General features: G+C 42.8%; 1 protein-coding gene across 1 annotated transcript in view; it reads right to left on the reverse strand.

The window, feature by feature from the left end:
- Positions 1–8,841: 8,841 nt before the first annotated feature.
- LOC119648498 (DC-STAMP domain-containing protein 2) overlaps positions 8,842–14,430 on the reverse strand; it is a 33,615-nt gene continuing 28,026 nt past the window's right edge. The window contains 3 exon segments of the mRNA XM_038050265.1: positions 8,842–8,986; positions 9,055–9,129; positions 9,191–9,296. Coding sequence (XP_037906193.1) covers positions 8,842–8,986; positions 9,055–9,129; positions 9,191–9,296 — 326 coding nt within the window.

Raw genomic sequence — 14,430 nt, forward strand, 5'->3', positions numbered from 1 at the left:
GGAGAACGCTTCAATAGATTTTCCAACTATGGTTTTTCCTTCTCTCGCTTTCATTGTTTGGGATAAGTTTAATTTCATTTAATTACAGCCTTTCCCAAGAAGTCCTTCCACCTCCCCTTCCTTTATGCACATTCATATACATCTGCCATCAATTCGAAATCGCTTAAATTGCTCTATGATATCAAAATCATACTTGGAAATTGGGACGGCGCCCGTAGTTAGGCGATACGTTGGCTCTTATAGTTTACATCAAAATGCAAATGATACCGGACTGCGGATTATTCAATTAACAGTGTCACACGAAAGGGTTGTTGGGAGTACCTGTTTTGCACGGAAAGCGGTCCACAAACATCGATGGGACCACTTTCAACCAAATTGACCACGTGTTGATCAAACACTGCCACCTCTCAGTCTGGATGATTGTCAGAACATATAGGGGGGCCAATATAGTTGGCATGGTACTCCGAGTTCGAATAACAACAACGCCCAGAATCCTCTCTGACAATCAGGTGAGAGTTAACACTGAAGCCATCCGCAACGCAGCACTCCGCAATACCTATAAAAGGGAAATGGATGCCGCAATAACCGCAGTCAACAGAGATCCTGGAGATGAAGGATCAACAAATGATCTTCACAACCACCTGAAGAACGTTATCATAAATACGGTCACGAGCATACTTGGCACCAGCCGCAAAAAAGGTAGTTCATCAACTTGTGCTCAAGGCATGGGACAGCGAATCAATGCCTGATGATTGTAACGAGGCATTATCTGTCACATACATAAAAAGGGAGATATCATACAATGCAGCAATTATAAAGGTATCACGTTGCTAAGTACCATCTATAAGATATTCTCCTCTATCTTGCTAGACCCGATAGCCCCATACACTCAGAACATCTTTGGCCCATACCAAAGAGGCTTCACTCCTGGCAAATCAGACAGATCCGATTTTCACTGTGCGGCAAGCGATGGAAAAACTGTTAGAATATGGACATCTGTTGCACCATCTATTCATCGACTTTAAAGCTGCCTATGATAGCATGGCCAGGGTAAAACTGTACACAGCCAGGAGAGAATTCGGTATTCCGACGAAGTTAATAACTGACTGACTAGGCTGACCCTGACAAATGTGCGAGGCCAGATAAAAGCAGCAGGATCGCTCTCAAGACCATTCAACATCAACAACGGTCTACGACAAAAGGATGCCTTATCATGCGTCCTCTTTAACCTGGCCCTCGAGAAAATGATCCGTGATGCTGAGGTAAATGCAAAAGGTATGATCCTCTTTAAGTCCACCCAACTACTGACCTATGCTGACGATATCGACATCATGGGAAGGGCGACTCGAGACGTGCAAACTGCCTTCATCCAGATCGAGCAGGCGGCGCGAGATCTTCGGCTGCACATTAATGAAGGCGACACAAAATACATGGTGACAACGTCAGCACCGAAACAAACCAACTAACAACATCAAACCGCACTGGTCAAACGAGAAGAATAAAGATAGGCGACTACAACTTTGAGACCGTTGATAATTTCTCCTATCTAAGGTCGAAAATCACAAACGATACCAGCTACGACGATGAAATCCACGCACGGTTATTGGTACCCAAAGAGCCCATTTCACCTTACCAAAAACTGTTCTGCTTGAAACGTCTCACTCACCATAAGGTCAAAGCTCTTACTGTACAAGACAATGATATTGCCAGGCTTCATGTATTCCTCGGAGACTTGGATTCTTAGCAAGAAAAATTGCGAACTCTTGGCCACGTTCGAGAGAAGAATCCTCCGATTTACGATTCCGTAGTCTACATAACGACGAAATCTATGGGCGATACCATGACCGTCTGGTTGTGGATAAAATCCGTCTCAATAGGTTACGGTGGGCGGGGCACTTAATCCGTATGAATGAGGATGATCCAGCCCGGAAAGTCTACAAGGGCAATATCTATGGTAAAAAAAGAAGACGAGGCAGACCCTGCCTAAGATGGAACAATGGCGCAGGTCAGGCCAGACAGATTTTAGGGATATCGAATTGGTGAACCTCGGCGCAAAATCGGGATGTCTGGGGTTCCTTATTAAGGCAATCCTAGACCGGATAGCGGATGTTGTGCCGTTGATGATGATGGTAATTACCATCTTAGAAACTATAATTACTATCTTAAAAAGGTTTCATCACGAAAAAATCCGTAAGTGTTCGCGGTCCCTTGCATTGCTCTATATGAACGTGATCTAGGTGCCGCAGTTGGTATCGTGAATTGAAGCATCTATTCTTTTCAGTTGGAGTCGTTGAATTGATTCCTAGCTTTAGCTATTTTGTAATAAGTGGCACATTTGTATAGATATTACTATCACTTTCGCTAATTCGATTGCGTTTTGGCTCTATTTTGCGGCCTCTACAGTGGTTTACCCTCTTAAGTCTTTTGGGTTTGAATAGTCATCTTTCCCAGGCTTTTATATGATGGCAATGTTTTGAAATGCTTGACGGATATTGCTTTTTCAGTGGTAACTATCGATCTCGTATTGACTCAGCATCACCTGTAACACTTTCGTATTGAAGCGTTTGCGAAGACAGTCATTCCCTCCGCCCATTTGAATTACCTGATCTCATAAACTTCTTCAAAGCACTCTCAAAATGTATCATTCAGATTTTGCAATCGTGTTTGCTTAGATTCCGCTTTTCTATTACAGTCTTTTCGTTCGTAATAGTATTATTCTGAGGGCTCTAACAGCAAAGGATCGTGGGACTCGCATAACGTTTCGGTACTAAGTCAAGTTTTACTACTCCCCATATCTCGAGGATTGTCTCTCTTACATATAGGTATATATGCCAAATGTCATTGGAATATTTACTTTTGCTTCGAACGATTTTACACTCAAATATAACCAACGGTATGAGAAGAAAAACCTTCTGCAATAGGACTTCTCTGAACTATTGAATGGAATACCGCGACCTTTCATCTTTGGATTCTTGAGCAAACCGAAGCATCCCATAAATGCCATCTTTTTTCGATTTTTTCGTAAGCGCAAATATTCTGTTATCATTCACTCTGATGAAGTGGCTTCATATCTAAAAACCTGCAATTTGATACCACCGTCAGCCTTTTATTGCAAAGAACATCTATATTCTTCTGGCGGTAAAAAGGTAGTATACTACTCCCAGAGCGATGGTGGATGGGAGGATAATGCTTTGGAAACGCCTGCTTGACCATTAAAAGCGGCTCTCATATCAATCCCTTTCTCCACCTCAACGTGGTGATCGCTGGGAGTTTTCTCTTAACAAAGAATTTCATACGGAGAATTATGACGATACGCTTAAAACGGAGAAAATTTTACCAATTGGCCTTCCAGGTTCGGGGTTGGATAGCGCTCTTAAAATGGAAAACCAAGATTACGGAACCAACAATGGCGGACCCGACAATAAAAGGGACGTCCGACATGGAGTGTCGTTAAGTAGCTCGTTGACACTCCATAGTTTGACACTATAAATGATAAGGTACTGCCGATTATCCAACTAGCAATGTCGCACGAAATGCTTGTTGGAGGTACTTGGTTCGCGCGGAAAGCAGTCCATAAACAAACATGAGCCTCTCCAAATGGGACCATTTTCAACCGAATTGCTCGCATGCTAATCCAATGTCAGAAGCAGAACTAGATCGGGTCTGTTATGATTAACACTGTGGTCGGTGGCGATAGTGTGATCCCACAGTAGTTTGACCCGATCATTTTCCAAGATTCTCTGCGGAGTATACTTATAGTAAGGATGGTAGGTTGCCACTAAGTTATACTTCAACGCAAGGTTTTGATGGAGAATCTTGCAGACGGAGTTATGACGATTGGTGTACTCGGTACCGCTCAACATCCTGCACGCAGATGTTATGTGCTGGATGGTCTCCTCTTCACAGTTGCATAACCTACAACTGGAGTTGGTGATTGAGGAGTCGTGAAGAATGTACCGTTTATAATTTTTTGTTGGGAGCGAAGCATCCTGGATTGAAGTTAGGAATGATTCGGTTATAGAAAAGTACACCATTTTGTCAACCATTTGTTGGAGGCTTCGATGTCAATGCCTGACAACAACAAATTTTTTATATGACCTCCGTTGAATGGGTTTCTCTTTCCACATGTCGATCTTCTGTTGGACTGAAGTAACATTCGACATGGGATCCCCATTCTCTGCTTCTCAAGTTCAAAGGAGATAATTTATTATCTGCCATGACGGTAGCCTGATGTATTTGGCTAGAGGATTGTTTCTCATAGAAAACTCACGAAGAGAATGCACCTTGATTGTAGTGCATCGTTTCTTTAAATCAAGTGCCCCCCTTCCTCCCTGATGACGTGGGATAGTGATCCCTCAATTTTTCGACAGCTACTATTGTGCATGTTGTTGTTTTGCAAGAACTACCCTTACCCGTCTATCTGACAGATTCTAAATCAGTATTACTCCCACTGTACTCACACCGAAAGTGTATAGAAGGACGGGAATGGCAAAGGTGTTGATTGCCATGATTTTGTTTTTCCCGTACAGCTCAGCTTTTAAGGACAAGATCCAGACGCCGCTCAAATTCCCCCAGGAACTTAGATTTAATTATTGCCACAGCAGGTGTTGTTGCTTGCAATATGCCGAGGTATTTGTAGACGTCGTCCGAATCCATGCCCTCAATTCAGATGTTATTTTGGCTGTATCCTTCGTTGTCGGTGTGTTTTTCCCACCGAACAATTGTTTTTATGGCGACATTTCTCTCCAAAGTCAACTGCATGCCGATATCCCCTGCTGACTGGATGGTGATGTCCAGCAAGGAGCGAAGTTGGTTCTCGTCTTTGGCATACAATTTGATGTCGTCAATGTACATTAAATGGCTTAATGTACATTTCGACAATATGCCATGCTTGACTTGGAACCCGTATTTCCTTTCATGCAAAAGATGGGATAGCGATATTCAAAGCCAAACAAAACCACAGTGGGCTCTTAGAGAGTCGCCATTGGAAAATGCCACGCCTGATTGGTATCTCTCCTGATGTTTGCGAAGATACCGATAGCTTCGTGCTCCAATTCTTCATTACTGTTCTCAGAAGAAGAAACAACATTCGGGTTGATTTTATACAAGCGTAAACACTTGTAGTAACCACGAATGTGATATGGAGTCAAAGGCTGATTTATAATCGATGTAGGCTGTCGAGATGTTTCGTTTTTGGTGGACAGCCTGCTTTCCAGCTACCGTCCTCGATTATAAGCTGTTCTTTGCAGCCTCGGGAGCCTTTTGGGCATCCTTTTTGCTCCTCAGCTATCAATTTATGAAGATGTTTTAAGATGTTCGCGCACAGAACTGAAGTGAAGACCTTGTAGATGGTAGGAAGACAAGTAATTGGTCGACATTTTGAAGGGCAAGAGACACCCCTGTTCCTTGGGGATGAGGAAAGTTATCCCCTTGGTGAAAAATTGGTGGAACTAAATCAGGATCGGCAATCATCTGATTAAATTGATTTGCGAATATCCTGGGAGTGCTCTTGAACCGCTTCAGCCAGAAGTTGTGAATCTTGTCAACTCCTGGCGCCTTCCAGTTACCTGCCTTGTCAAGGCTTGCTTCAACGTCGACTTCAGTTACGTCAGCATGGCCATTTCGGGGAGGGGCCCTCGCATGAGCGCATAAGGTGTGGGGAGCCACGCTGCTTCTAAATTGCAACGACTGGATTCGCTCCAAACACTTCTCCAGAAGTCTTCTGCCTGATCCAGATTGAAGTTACTTTCCCTACCTGTAGTTGATGAGATTTTTGTAGAATCCTCGTTGATTTCTGGAAGAACAAAGTGTTGTCTGTCCTTCGCTGAAAGCTTTTCTGATACCTACGGGATGCGATTGGAGCATACCGCAAGTTTCTGCTTCAGCACCTCGAGGATTTCTTCGATTGGCATATCATTGGACAGATGGTAGTTTCCAATGATGTTCGCAACGCATCTGTGCACTCTTGGTGATGGATTTCCAAGGAGTGCTTGCGTCACACGACCAATCTCCTTTCTCAACTTTTCGACTCTTTTGTTTAGTCGAAACACCCAGAACGGTAAAGTCCATCTGCGCATTAACCTCTGTTATTCGCTCTAAGATGTTGGTTATGGAGACGAATAACCGTGGCAGCTGCAACGTAGATCAGGCTGTGAACCTCTGTAGCAGTAATCTCGCTAGCCAAACGATCAGCCAAAATTCTGTCAACGGCAGCAATGATGTTAGTAGTTGCCGAAGTAAACTTCAGTTTTGGGATCTTTGGCCTAGCGTCTGGGAGAATCTCAGCATACTCTGTGAATGCGACCTGGAATTGCGGTCAAAGCCTCATTATAAATTGAGTCGACATCCCCAGTTACTAAGCTTCTCCTGACTACTGGATTCATGGAGTGCCTTACAGGTGGAGTACTTGTGTTACTCCTTTGACTAGTCCGGTAATTTGATGACTCCAGCCCGAGCTCAAATGAAACCTCTTGGAAGATTTGTTGCCTAGTTGGTAAGGCAACTCGGTTGTTATTCACTATCACCCGGTACTGGTTGACGACGTTCTGTTCCGGAACATGACTTAGCTCCGGAAATCGGGTTATGAACGCGTCATGTAGTCGATGTCTGTACCCTGATGGATTCCGTTCCAAATCCGTGACACGGTAATAGGCGCGGACGATAAATTCGTTGAGTTGGTTCGTCCAAACCATACGACGCCTAGGTCTCCCGTCCCTGGTGGTTGACGGCATAACCGCCAAAACATCCAAGGGCGAAGAGCCGCTCTGATGTTGTTGAACGACCCTTAATCGTGTTGGGTACTGTCTTCGTGTCCCTGGGGTCCCATTAAGAGAATTTAAATTATTTTTCCCCAATTTTGTTCCCACGAGTATTGGGGAAGCAATTCAACCCTGCAACAGAGCCCCAATGTTGCAATGCCCCATGGTTACCTCCAAAGGTAGGGAAGGTATTTGGAGGGGAGCCGCTGAAATAGAGTGTAACGTCACTGCAATTCATCCGATAGGCGCGTCGATCCCTTCACCCCGGATTACGGATTTGTTAAGGAGGTTTACTCCCCCTGATCGGGAAGAATCGGTAAGGGAGGACGAACACAAAGGGAAACGTTCTGCTTGTCCGCGGCTACTTATTTACAAGATTAACTTGCGATATTCGTAGCTGACCCGGTGGGTCATGTCATTATCCGCAACCCATGACACGCGCCTGGTCGCATGCAGCTCTGCGTTTGCAACTCAGGTGAGGATAAACCTGGTACGCCTATATATGCATACAAGTCGATGTGGTGCTTTCATTTTATCTCATTGGCAGCGGTAATTTTACGCGAAAGGGACATTTTTGATCTATTCTAATGTTGTCACTAATATTAAGACTTCCACCTAACCTTCCAGTATAATGCTTCCTATTAAAACATATTCTATTGCAATTTACGGATCTAGATTGAACTTAAGGGGTGTTCGCAGTAAATTTTCAAAAAATAATAATACAATATTATTAGCTTTATTTGAGCAGATATTATAACGGAGGGTAATTTGGGGCCTAGATACCATATGCCGCGACTACCATAACGTTTCCAGATTCTTCGGTTGGATAGTTTCTGAGAACGGGTCCGTGAAGCAAGTGACCCTTTCCCTACCCCTTTGCATGTGGAAACTAATATCTGAGACCTTTCTTTTGATGCCCACATGGCTTTATTCGATGAAGAAAAAAATTGCACGCCTCTTTTAGGCGTATGGGTACCTCCTTAAGTTCGACGTGGAACGATGGCATTTACCGCATGAGTTGGAGTTCGCCGTTCCAACCTTTCTCCCAAGCCTCATGTCAACGCTTGCTGTTTTTAACAAAACCTTTAAAACAGTTCCGTTTCTACATGAAAATGGACGATTTCGCAGCCTATAAAATGGCGAAAATCATGAAGGATCCCATGACCGTATGGTTGAAGAGAAAATCCGGAGCAATACGTTGCGGTAGGCGAGTCACTCAATTCGTATGGGGCAATATCTGTTGTAGAAAGAAAAGGCGGCGCAGACCCTGCCTCAAATGAAGGGATGACGTAGGCCACGACAGTAAGATTGTAGGGATATCGAATTAGTGGGCCTTGGCGAAAAACCGGGATACCTGTTCCTGGCTAAGACAAGATATTCTATTAACAATTCATAAACGACTTAAGAATTAGGTTATAATTTGTTCAAGAATAATAGTCAGATTCAACACGACTTCTCCCCACTGTACTAGTGGAAGGCTATAATCTTCAACTGGGGGCCAGCGAAATTTGATTATGTCAGTTATAATGTGTAATTTAGCATTTGTTAGATAGACACAGGCTAGGAACTATGAATTATTGGATTAACAAAGCGTCTCGTAGTCGGAAGCAGTTTGCAACATCAAAAAGCTTCCTCAGGTGGGAGGATGTTTTAAACAGAGGAGTGTTGAAATTTATCGGATTATGGCAAGATCTGTTACCGTTTCCTATTACTAAACAATTAATCAGTAAGCCGTAGCTACAAACATATGGATGATTGGAGCAACTTTATCGTCGGTAGTCTCAGATCGTAAAACAATCAACAGCGTCAGCTTCATTTCTGCATATAAAAGATAGCCTTTATTGAAAGAATAAATGCTACCAAATATGGCTCTTTTTACAAGAGTATTAATCCCCTGTCTTCGCTTGGTTAGCAGCTTCTTCTATGTCATCTTCATTGCCAACAGTAACGACTTCTTCAGCTTCATCTGACGAATCTCTGCAGAATAGGGATTGATTATTTTCATATATGTATGTACATATGTATAATCATGCAAATTAAAATTATTCCGTTTTGCGATTTAGTTAATACTTTTCGTCTCAACTTACTTTTCTTCAGATAAATCACTAAAATCTCCATATTCAACTGGTTCTGAGCACAAGAAGCATTTGTTCTTCATTTCACTAAAACACTCTTTGCAGTACTTTCCTCTGCAGCCAGGTTTAGGGCACTGGACAACATCTTCGGCGCTACCAATAATATTGTTTGAATTAGTTGTGTCCTCATACAAATAAGAAAGATCTATTCAAATACGAACTTTGTTATTGGGGAAGCACACAGCATGCATCTTACAGTGCTACTTTTTCCCAGTATTTTTCGCATTATCCAGCACCTGTGAGAACATTTCGAAAGTTGATCGTTATCTGCAATCTGAATCTGAATTCAAGTCATACCCATCCGTCTTAGCACGTAGCCAATCTAGGCACGATATTTTATCCGCTTTCTTATTCTTTCCGAATTCTAGCCGAGCTTTCCGTCTAGCGAATTTCAGAAAGCTTGCTGAAGTAAATATCATTGGAATAGCATTAGTTATGTCCAGGCTTCATTAATCGTAATGCAAACTTTCTCATTCCAACGGAAAATCAGAATAAATTCGAAAGCATCTGCGTATACCGTATTAAGTAGTCCGGGAAGTTAATGGAGCTTCCAATTCGATGTGGCGTTGTATTATATTTTAGGGAGTACCAATTTGACGCAAAAGAAACAAATTTGACTTACTGTAACTGGTAGGATTTCCAACAAACTTTAACATATCCAACCCTATGAATTTAGGATGAACTTAAGATGAGTTCGCAGTAAATTTTGAAAATATATTAATATTCAATTGTACTATTAACTTTATTTTAGCGAATATCGGTATGGAGGGTATTTCGGAGCCTAGATGTCATATAGAGGCAGCATAACAATTTTTTCTGATTAGTAGTTTCTGAAAACGGCCCCATAATTGAGTTGAATTAAATGACGGCTTTATGAACCCCTACTCCTCCGTTTCGCAATTCGGTTCAAAACTAATTTGGAAAGTATTAATCAGACCTTTCATTTGATACCCCACATGACAATATTCAATGAAATAAAATGTTACACCTCTCTTTTCCATGTATGGGCCCTCTTTCCCCTTTAAGATCCACATAGAAGCATCTAACTCACTGTATGCGCGGACGTTCACAGTTCTCACTTTCTCAAACAAATAACGAATTAACAATGCTTTCACGATATGCGAATTATCTTTGTTTTTGCATTGTCTTACCGGCTGGTAAAAAAATTCATTTGATAGCATTTTTTTTATGATTTCCATAATTCCATTTTCAATTTCCTGATCCCTTGCCGACTCCACGATATTAAAATTAACTTTTTATAATAATTCATCGGTATGGAGCTACCATTTCGAATTTTTATCCAAAGTCTTCCAAAACCCTAGGTGTTATTATATAATTGAACAAACGTTTACACCCTTTGAATTGTAGCAATATAATGCTATGTACATTTTCATGTTAGTGCACATTTAGATGCACTCTACCTAAGTGAGCCAGCACAGGCAATACAGAGATATATAGACGTATATTATTAAACTTTTTGCATTCACGAACAGCGTCGTGTGATTTCGTTGTAGTAGTCCATCGGCACGGTTGATCGAACGACTGTTCGAACGAAAAATAGCTGATTCTGTGTTTCATGCGATCGATGAACTACCTGAATATATTCAGTTGGGGGCAGCATTTGACTAAAAAAACTAACCATTTCAAAAAAGCAGTTTCCTGCTGGCTTGGGAATTAGGCCGTTGTATTTGTGAGTTAAAATCGAGAGTGCATCAAGATTGATACTGGAACGTATCGTCTGTGTCTCTATCCTCTGAAGAATATCACGTAATTGAATTATCGTTTACAAATGCATCGCGAATAAGCCAACTTCATTGGTAACGAATCTGATGGTTCCGATTCCGAAGCCTACATAAAGACAAAATCTATAAGCAATACCATAACCGCCAGATTGTGTATAAAATCCGGCTTAATAGATTGCGGTGGGCAGGTCACTTAATCCGTATTTATGAGAATAATCAAGCCCGAAAAATCCTATGGTAGAAAAAGAAGATTAGGAAGACCCCTGCTTGAGATGGACCGATGGCGTAGGCCAGAACGCCTGACAGCCTTGGAAATTGAATTTGTGAATCTCGGCGCAAAAACCGGGATGTCTGGCGTTTCCCTATTAAGGCAGGCCTAGACTAGCTACCGGTTGTTGCGCTGATAACCCACGAATCTGGTGGTTCCCGTGGTCCTTTGCGCACCTGCCACATTGAGTCGGTTTCTGATGCATTGAGTCTCAAGCGTTTCCTATCAACCGATTACAAAGCCTTAGCAACACAACGTTACAAAGCCCAGGTATGTTTACCCCGAAACTTTGTATGTGTATATGATACGACGTTGTTTGCTTTTTGGGCATACGGCAGCAGTTTTGACGTCTCTCAAAAGCATCATTCATTCGGGGAAATTATTTTCAATTCACAAGTACCAGCTACTTTGGTAGGAAATGAGAATGAGCCGTTCTATGAAATATAGTCCAAAAACATTCGCCACTTGAATGTAATGTAATTAATGAATAGTTCTTATAGTTTTGCACAAATAATAATAATTATCGTTGGCGCAAAAATCCAATTCGATCAGGACCTCAAACGGCATTAGAGCACTTCACTCAAGCCCGTAACGGTACACTACAGAATTACAATACTTTATAGGAGGCAAGGTGATCAGCGTTACAAAATAATAATATAATAATCGTTGGTGCAACAATCCATATTGGATCTAGGCCTTGAAGTGTGTTAGAGCACTTCATTCAAGACCGTAACGGTACACTACAGTAGACTGTAGGAGGCAATGTGGTCAGCATTGCGCTCGCCCGAGATTATTACCCTGATTTGACTCAGGTACTCATTCACAGCTGAGTCGACTGGTATCCGACGTCAAATCACGACACAAATCCCACTGTCGCCAGCGAGATTTGAACCGCGACCTTCCGTACGTTACAAAAGCCCGTGATTATTATTCTGATTTGGTACAGACAATCATTTACAGCTGAGTTGACTAGTATACGCTGTCACGTCACGATACAAATGCCACTGCCACCAGTGAGATTTGAACCGCAACCGTCCGTACAACAGACAGAACATATATGGAGACCAGTATAGATTCGCCTCATTATCTTGTTGAATAATAATAATAAATAATAAACCCGTTGGACAGCGATCGGTTTTCTGGAGAAGAGCAACTAAACCAAAAAATGACACCTGCTGTTATTGGCTTTGAAAATATAAGCGAAAGGCTATGCACACACACGGAGTACGGATTATTCAGTTAGCAGTATCGTACGAAATGATTGTTGGCACTACCTGGTTTGTGTGGTAAGCGGTCCACAAACATACGTGGGCGTCTTCAGACGGGACCACTTTCCACCAAATTCTACGTGCTGATTGAACGCCGCCACCTCTCAGCTTTGATGAATGTCAGAGCATATAGGGGGTCAATATAGACTCGGATCAATATCTCCTTGTCATGGTGCTCCGGACTTACAACACCACCTACATTCCTCTCTGACAATCAGGTGAGAGTGAATACTGAAGCCGTTCACTACAGAGCACTCCGCAAAACCTATAATGGGGAAATGAACGCGGAAATAACCGCAGCTAACAGATGCCCTGGAGATGAAGCATCAACAAATGGTCTTCACAACCATCTGAAAAGAACGTTATCATTGATACGGCCACAAAGATACTTAGCCGCAGCCGCAAGAAAAGTTCAAGCGGCTGGTTTGATGATGAATGTAAGCTGGCAGCGGAACGGAAGAATGCTGCATACCGAGTAATGTTGCATTCTCAAAGAACGCGGACCCGCGCAAAGACATAACAAGAACTCCGTCGAGCGGAGAAGCGAATTCACAGACAGAAAAAGGAAGAATGGAAGAACCAACAGGTCTGTGAACTCAAAAAGTACAGGGAGAAACCGCACCAGGCGCGGAAATTTTACCAACAAGTCAGCCGGATGAAGCCTTATACACCTCGATGCTCATCCTGGCCGAGACAAAGAGAGAAATCTGATTTCCGACAGAATGGGCATATTGGAGCGATGAGTTGAGTATTTTGATGAACCTGCTCAACAGCTAAAATATAGGTAAGCTGGAAGTCCCGCCAACTGAAAACGACCGGCAAATGCTGTCACCACCAAGCATAGAAGAAACAGTCCCGTGCATTCCGCCGGTTTAAAAACCATAAGTCGCCAGAAACCGATGGAATTCCAGTCGAATTGGTTAAATATGGAGACGACATACTACACCAAATGGTTCATCAATTAATGCTCAAGGTGTAGGACAGCGAATCAATGCCTGACACTGTTAAAGAGGCATTATTTGTCTTATACATAAAAAAGGGGATATCACGCAGTGTAACAATTATAGAGGTATCGGCTTGCTGAATACCATCTGTAAGATATTCTCCACTATCTTGCTAGGCGGGATAGCCACATACGCCTAGAACATCACTAGCCCATACCAAAGAGGCTTCACTTCGGGTAAATCAGCAACAGATCAGATTTACTCTGTGCGGCAGCGATGGAAAAAACTGTTGGAATATGGATATCAGCTGCACCATCTTTTCATCGACTTTAAAGCCGCTTATGACAACATAGCCCGGATAAAATTGCACACGGTCATGAGAGAATTCGGTATTCCGACGAAATTAGTAGAATGAACCCTCGAAGTCTGTTCCAGATATCAAATTCATACTTGAGGATTTTAAAAGCCAAGTAGGGACGGAGCCCGTATTCATGTAATACGTTGGCTTCCATAGCTTACATCAAAATACAATGGTAACGCCACCTCTTAGCCTTGATGAATGTCAAAACATATAGGGGGGGGGGCCAATATAGACTCGGATCACTATCTGGTTGGCATAGTGCTCCGAACTCAAATAACAACATCACCCAGAATCCCCTCTGACAATCAGGTGAGAATTAACACTGAAGCCATCCACAACACAGCCTTCCGCAATACCTACAAGAGGGAAATGGATGCCGCAATAACCGCAGTCAACAGATATCCTGGAGATGAAGCATCAACAAATTATCTTTACAATCACCTGAAGAACGTTACCATAAATACTGCCACAAACATACTTGGCCCCAGCCGGAAAAAGAGTCAGAACGGCTGGTTTGACGATGAATGTAAGCTAACAACGGAACGGAAGAATGCTGCATACCGAGTAATGCTGCATTCTCAAAGAACCTAGGCACGCGGAGAGACTTATCACGAACTCCGTCGAGCGGAGAAGCGACTTCACGGACGGAAAAAGGAAGCCTAGGAGATCCAAAAGGTCTGTGTACTCAAAAAGTACAGGGAGCAATCGCACCAGGCGCGGAAATTTTACCGACAAGTCAGCAGGATGAAGCCTTATGCAGCTCGATGCTCATCCTGCCGAGACAAATGAAAGTTCTGGGGGTTTAACGTGAGTACCTGCGTGTAGGCATTATCCCACGGTCCTCTTCGGACACGGATTGATTTTGGGACCACAATCAGAGCTCCGCCATGCAAGCACAGCGGTCCTGGTTTATACTGAGTGCAGGCTCAGCATTCATACCAGTGGATGCGAGGC

This window comes from Hermetia illucens, chromosome 2, assembly GCF_905115235.1.
Source record: "Hermetia illucens chromosome 2, iHerIll2.2.curated.20191125, whole genome shotgun sequence".
NCBI classification, from domain to species: domain Eukaryota; kingdom Metazoa; phylum Arthropoda; class Insecta; order Diptera; family Stratiomyidae; genus Hermetia; species Hermetia illucens.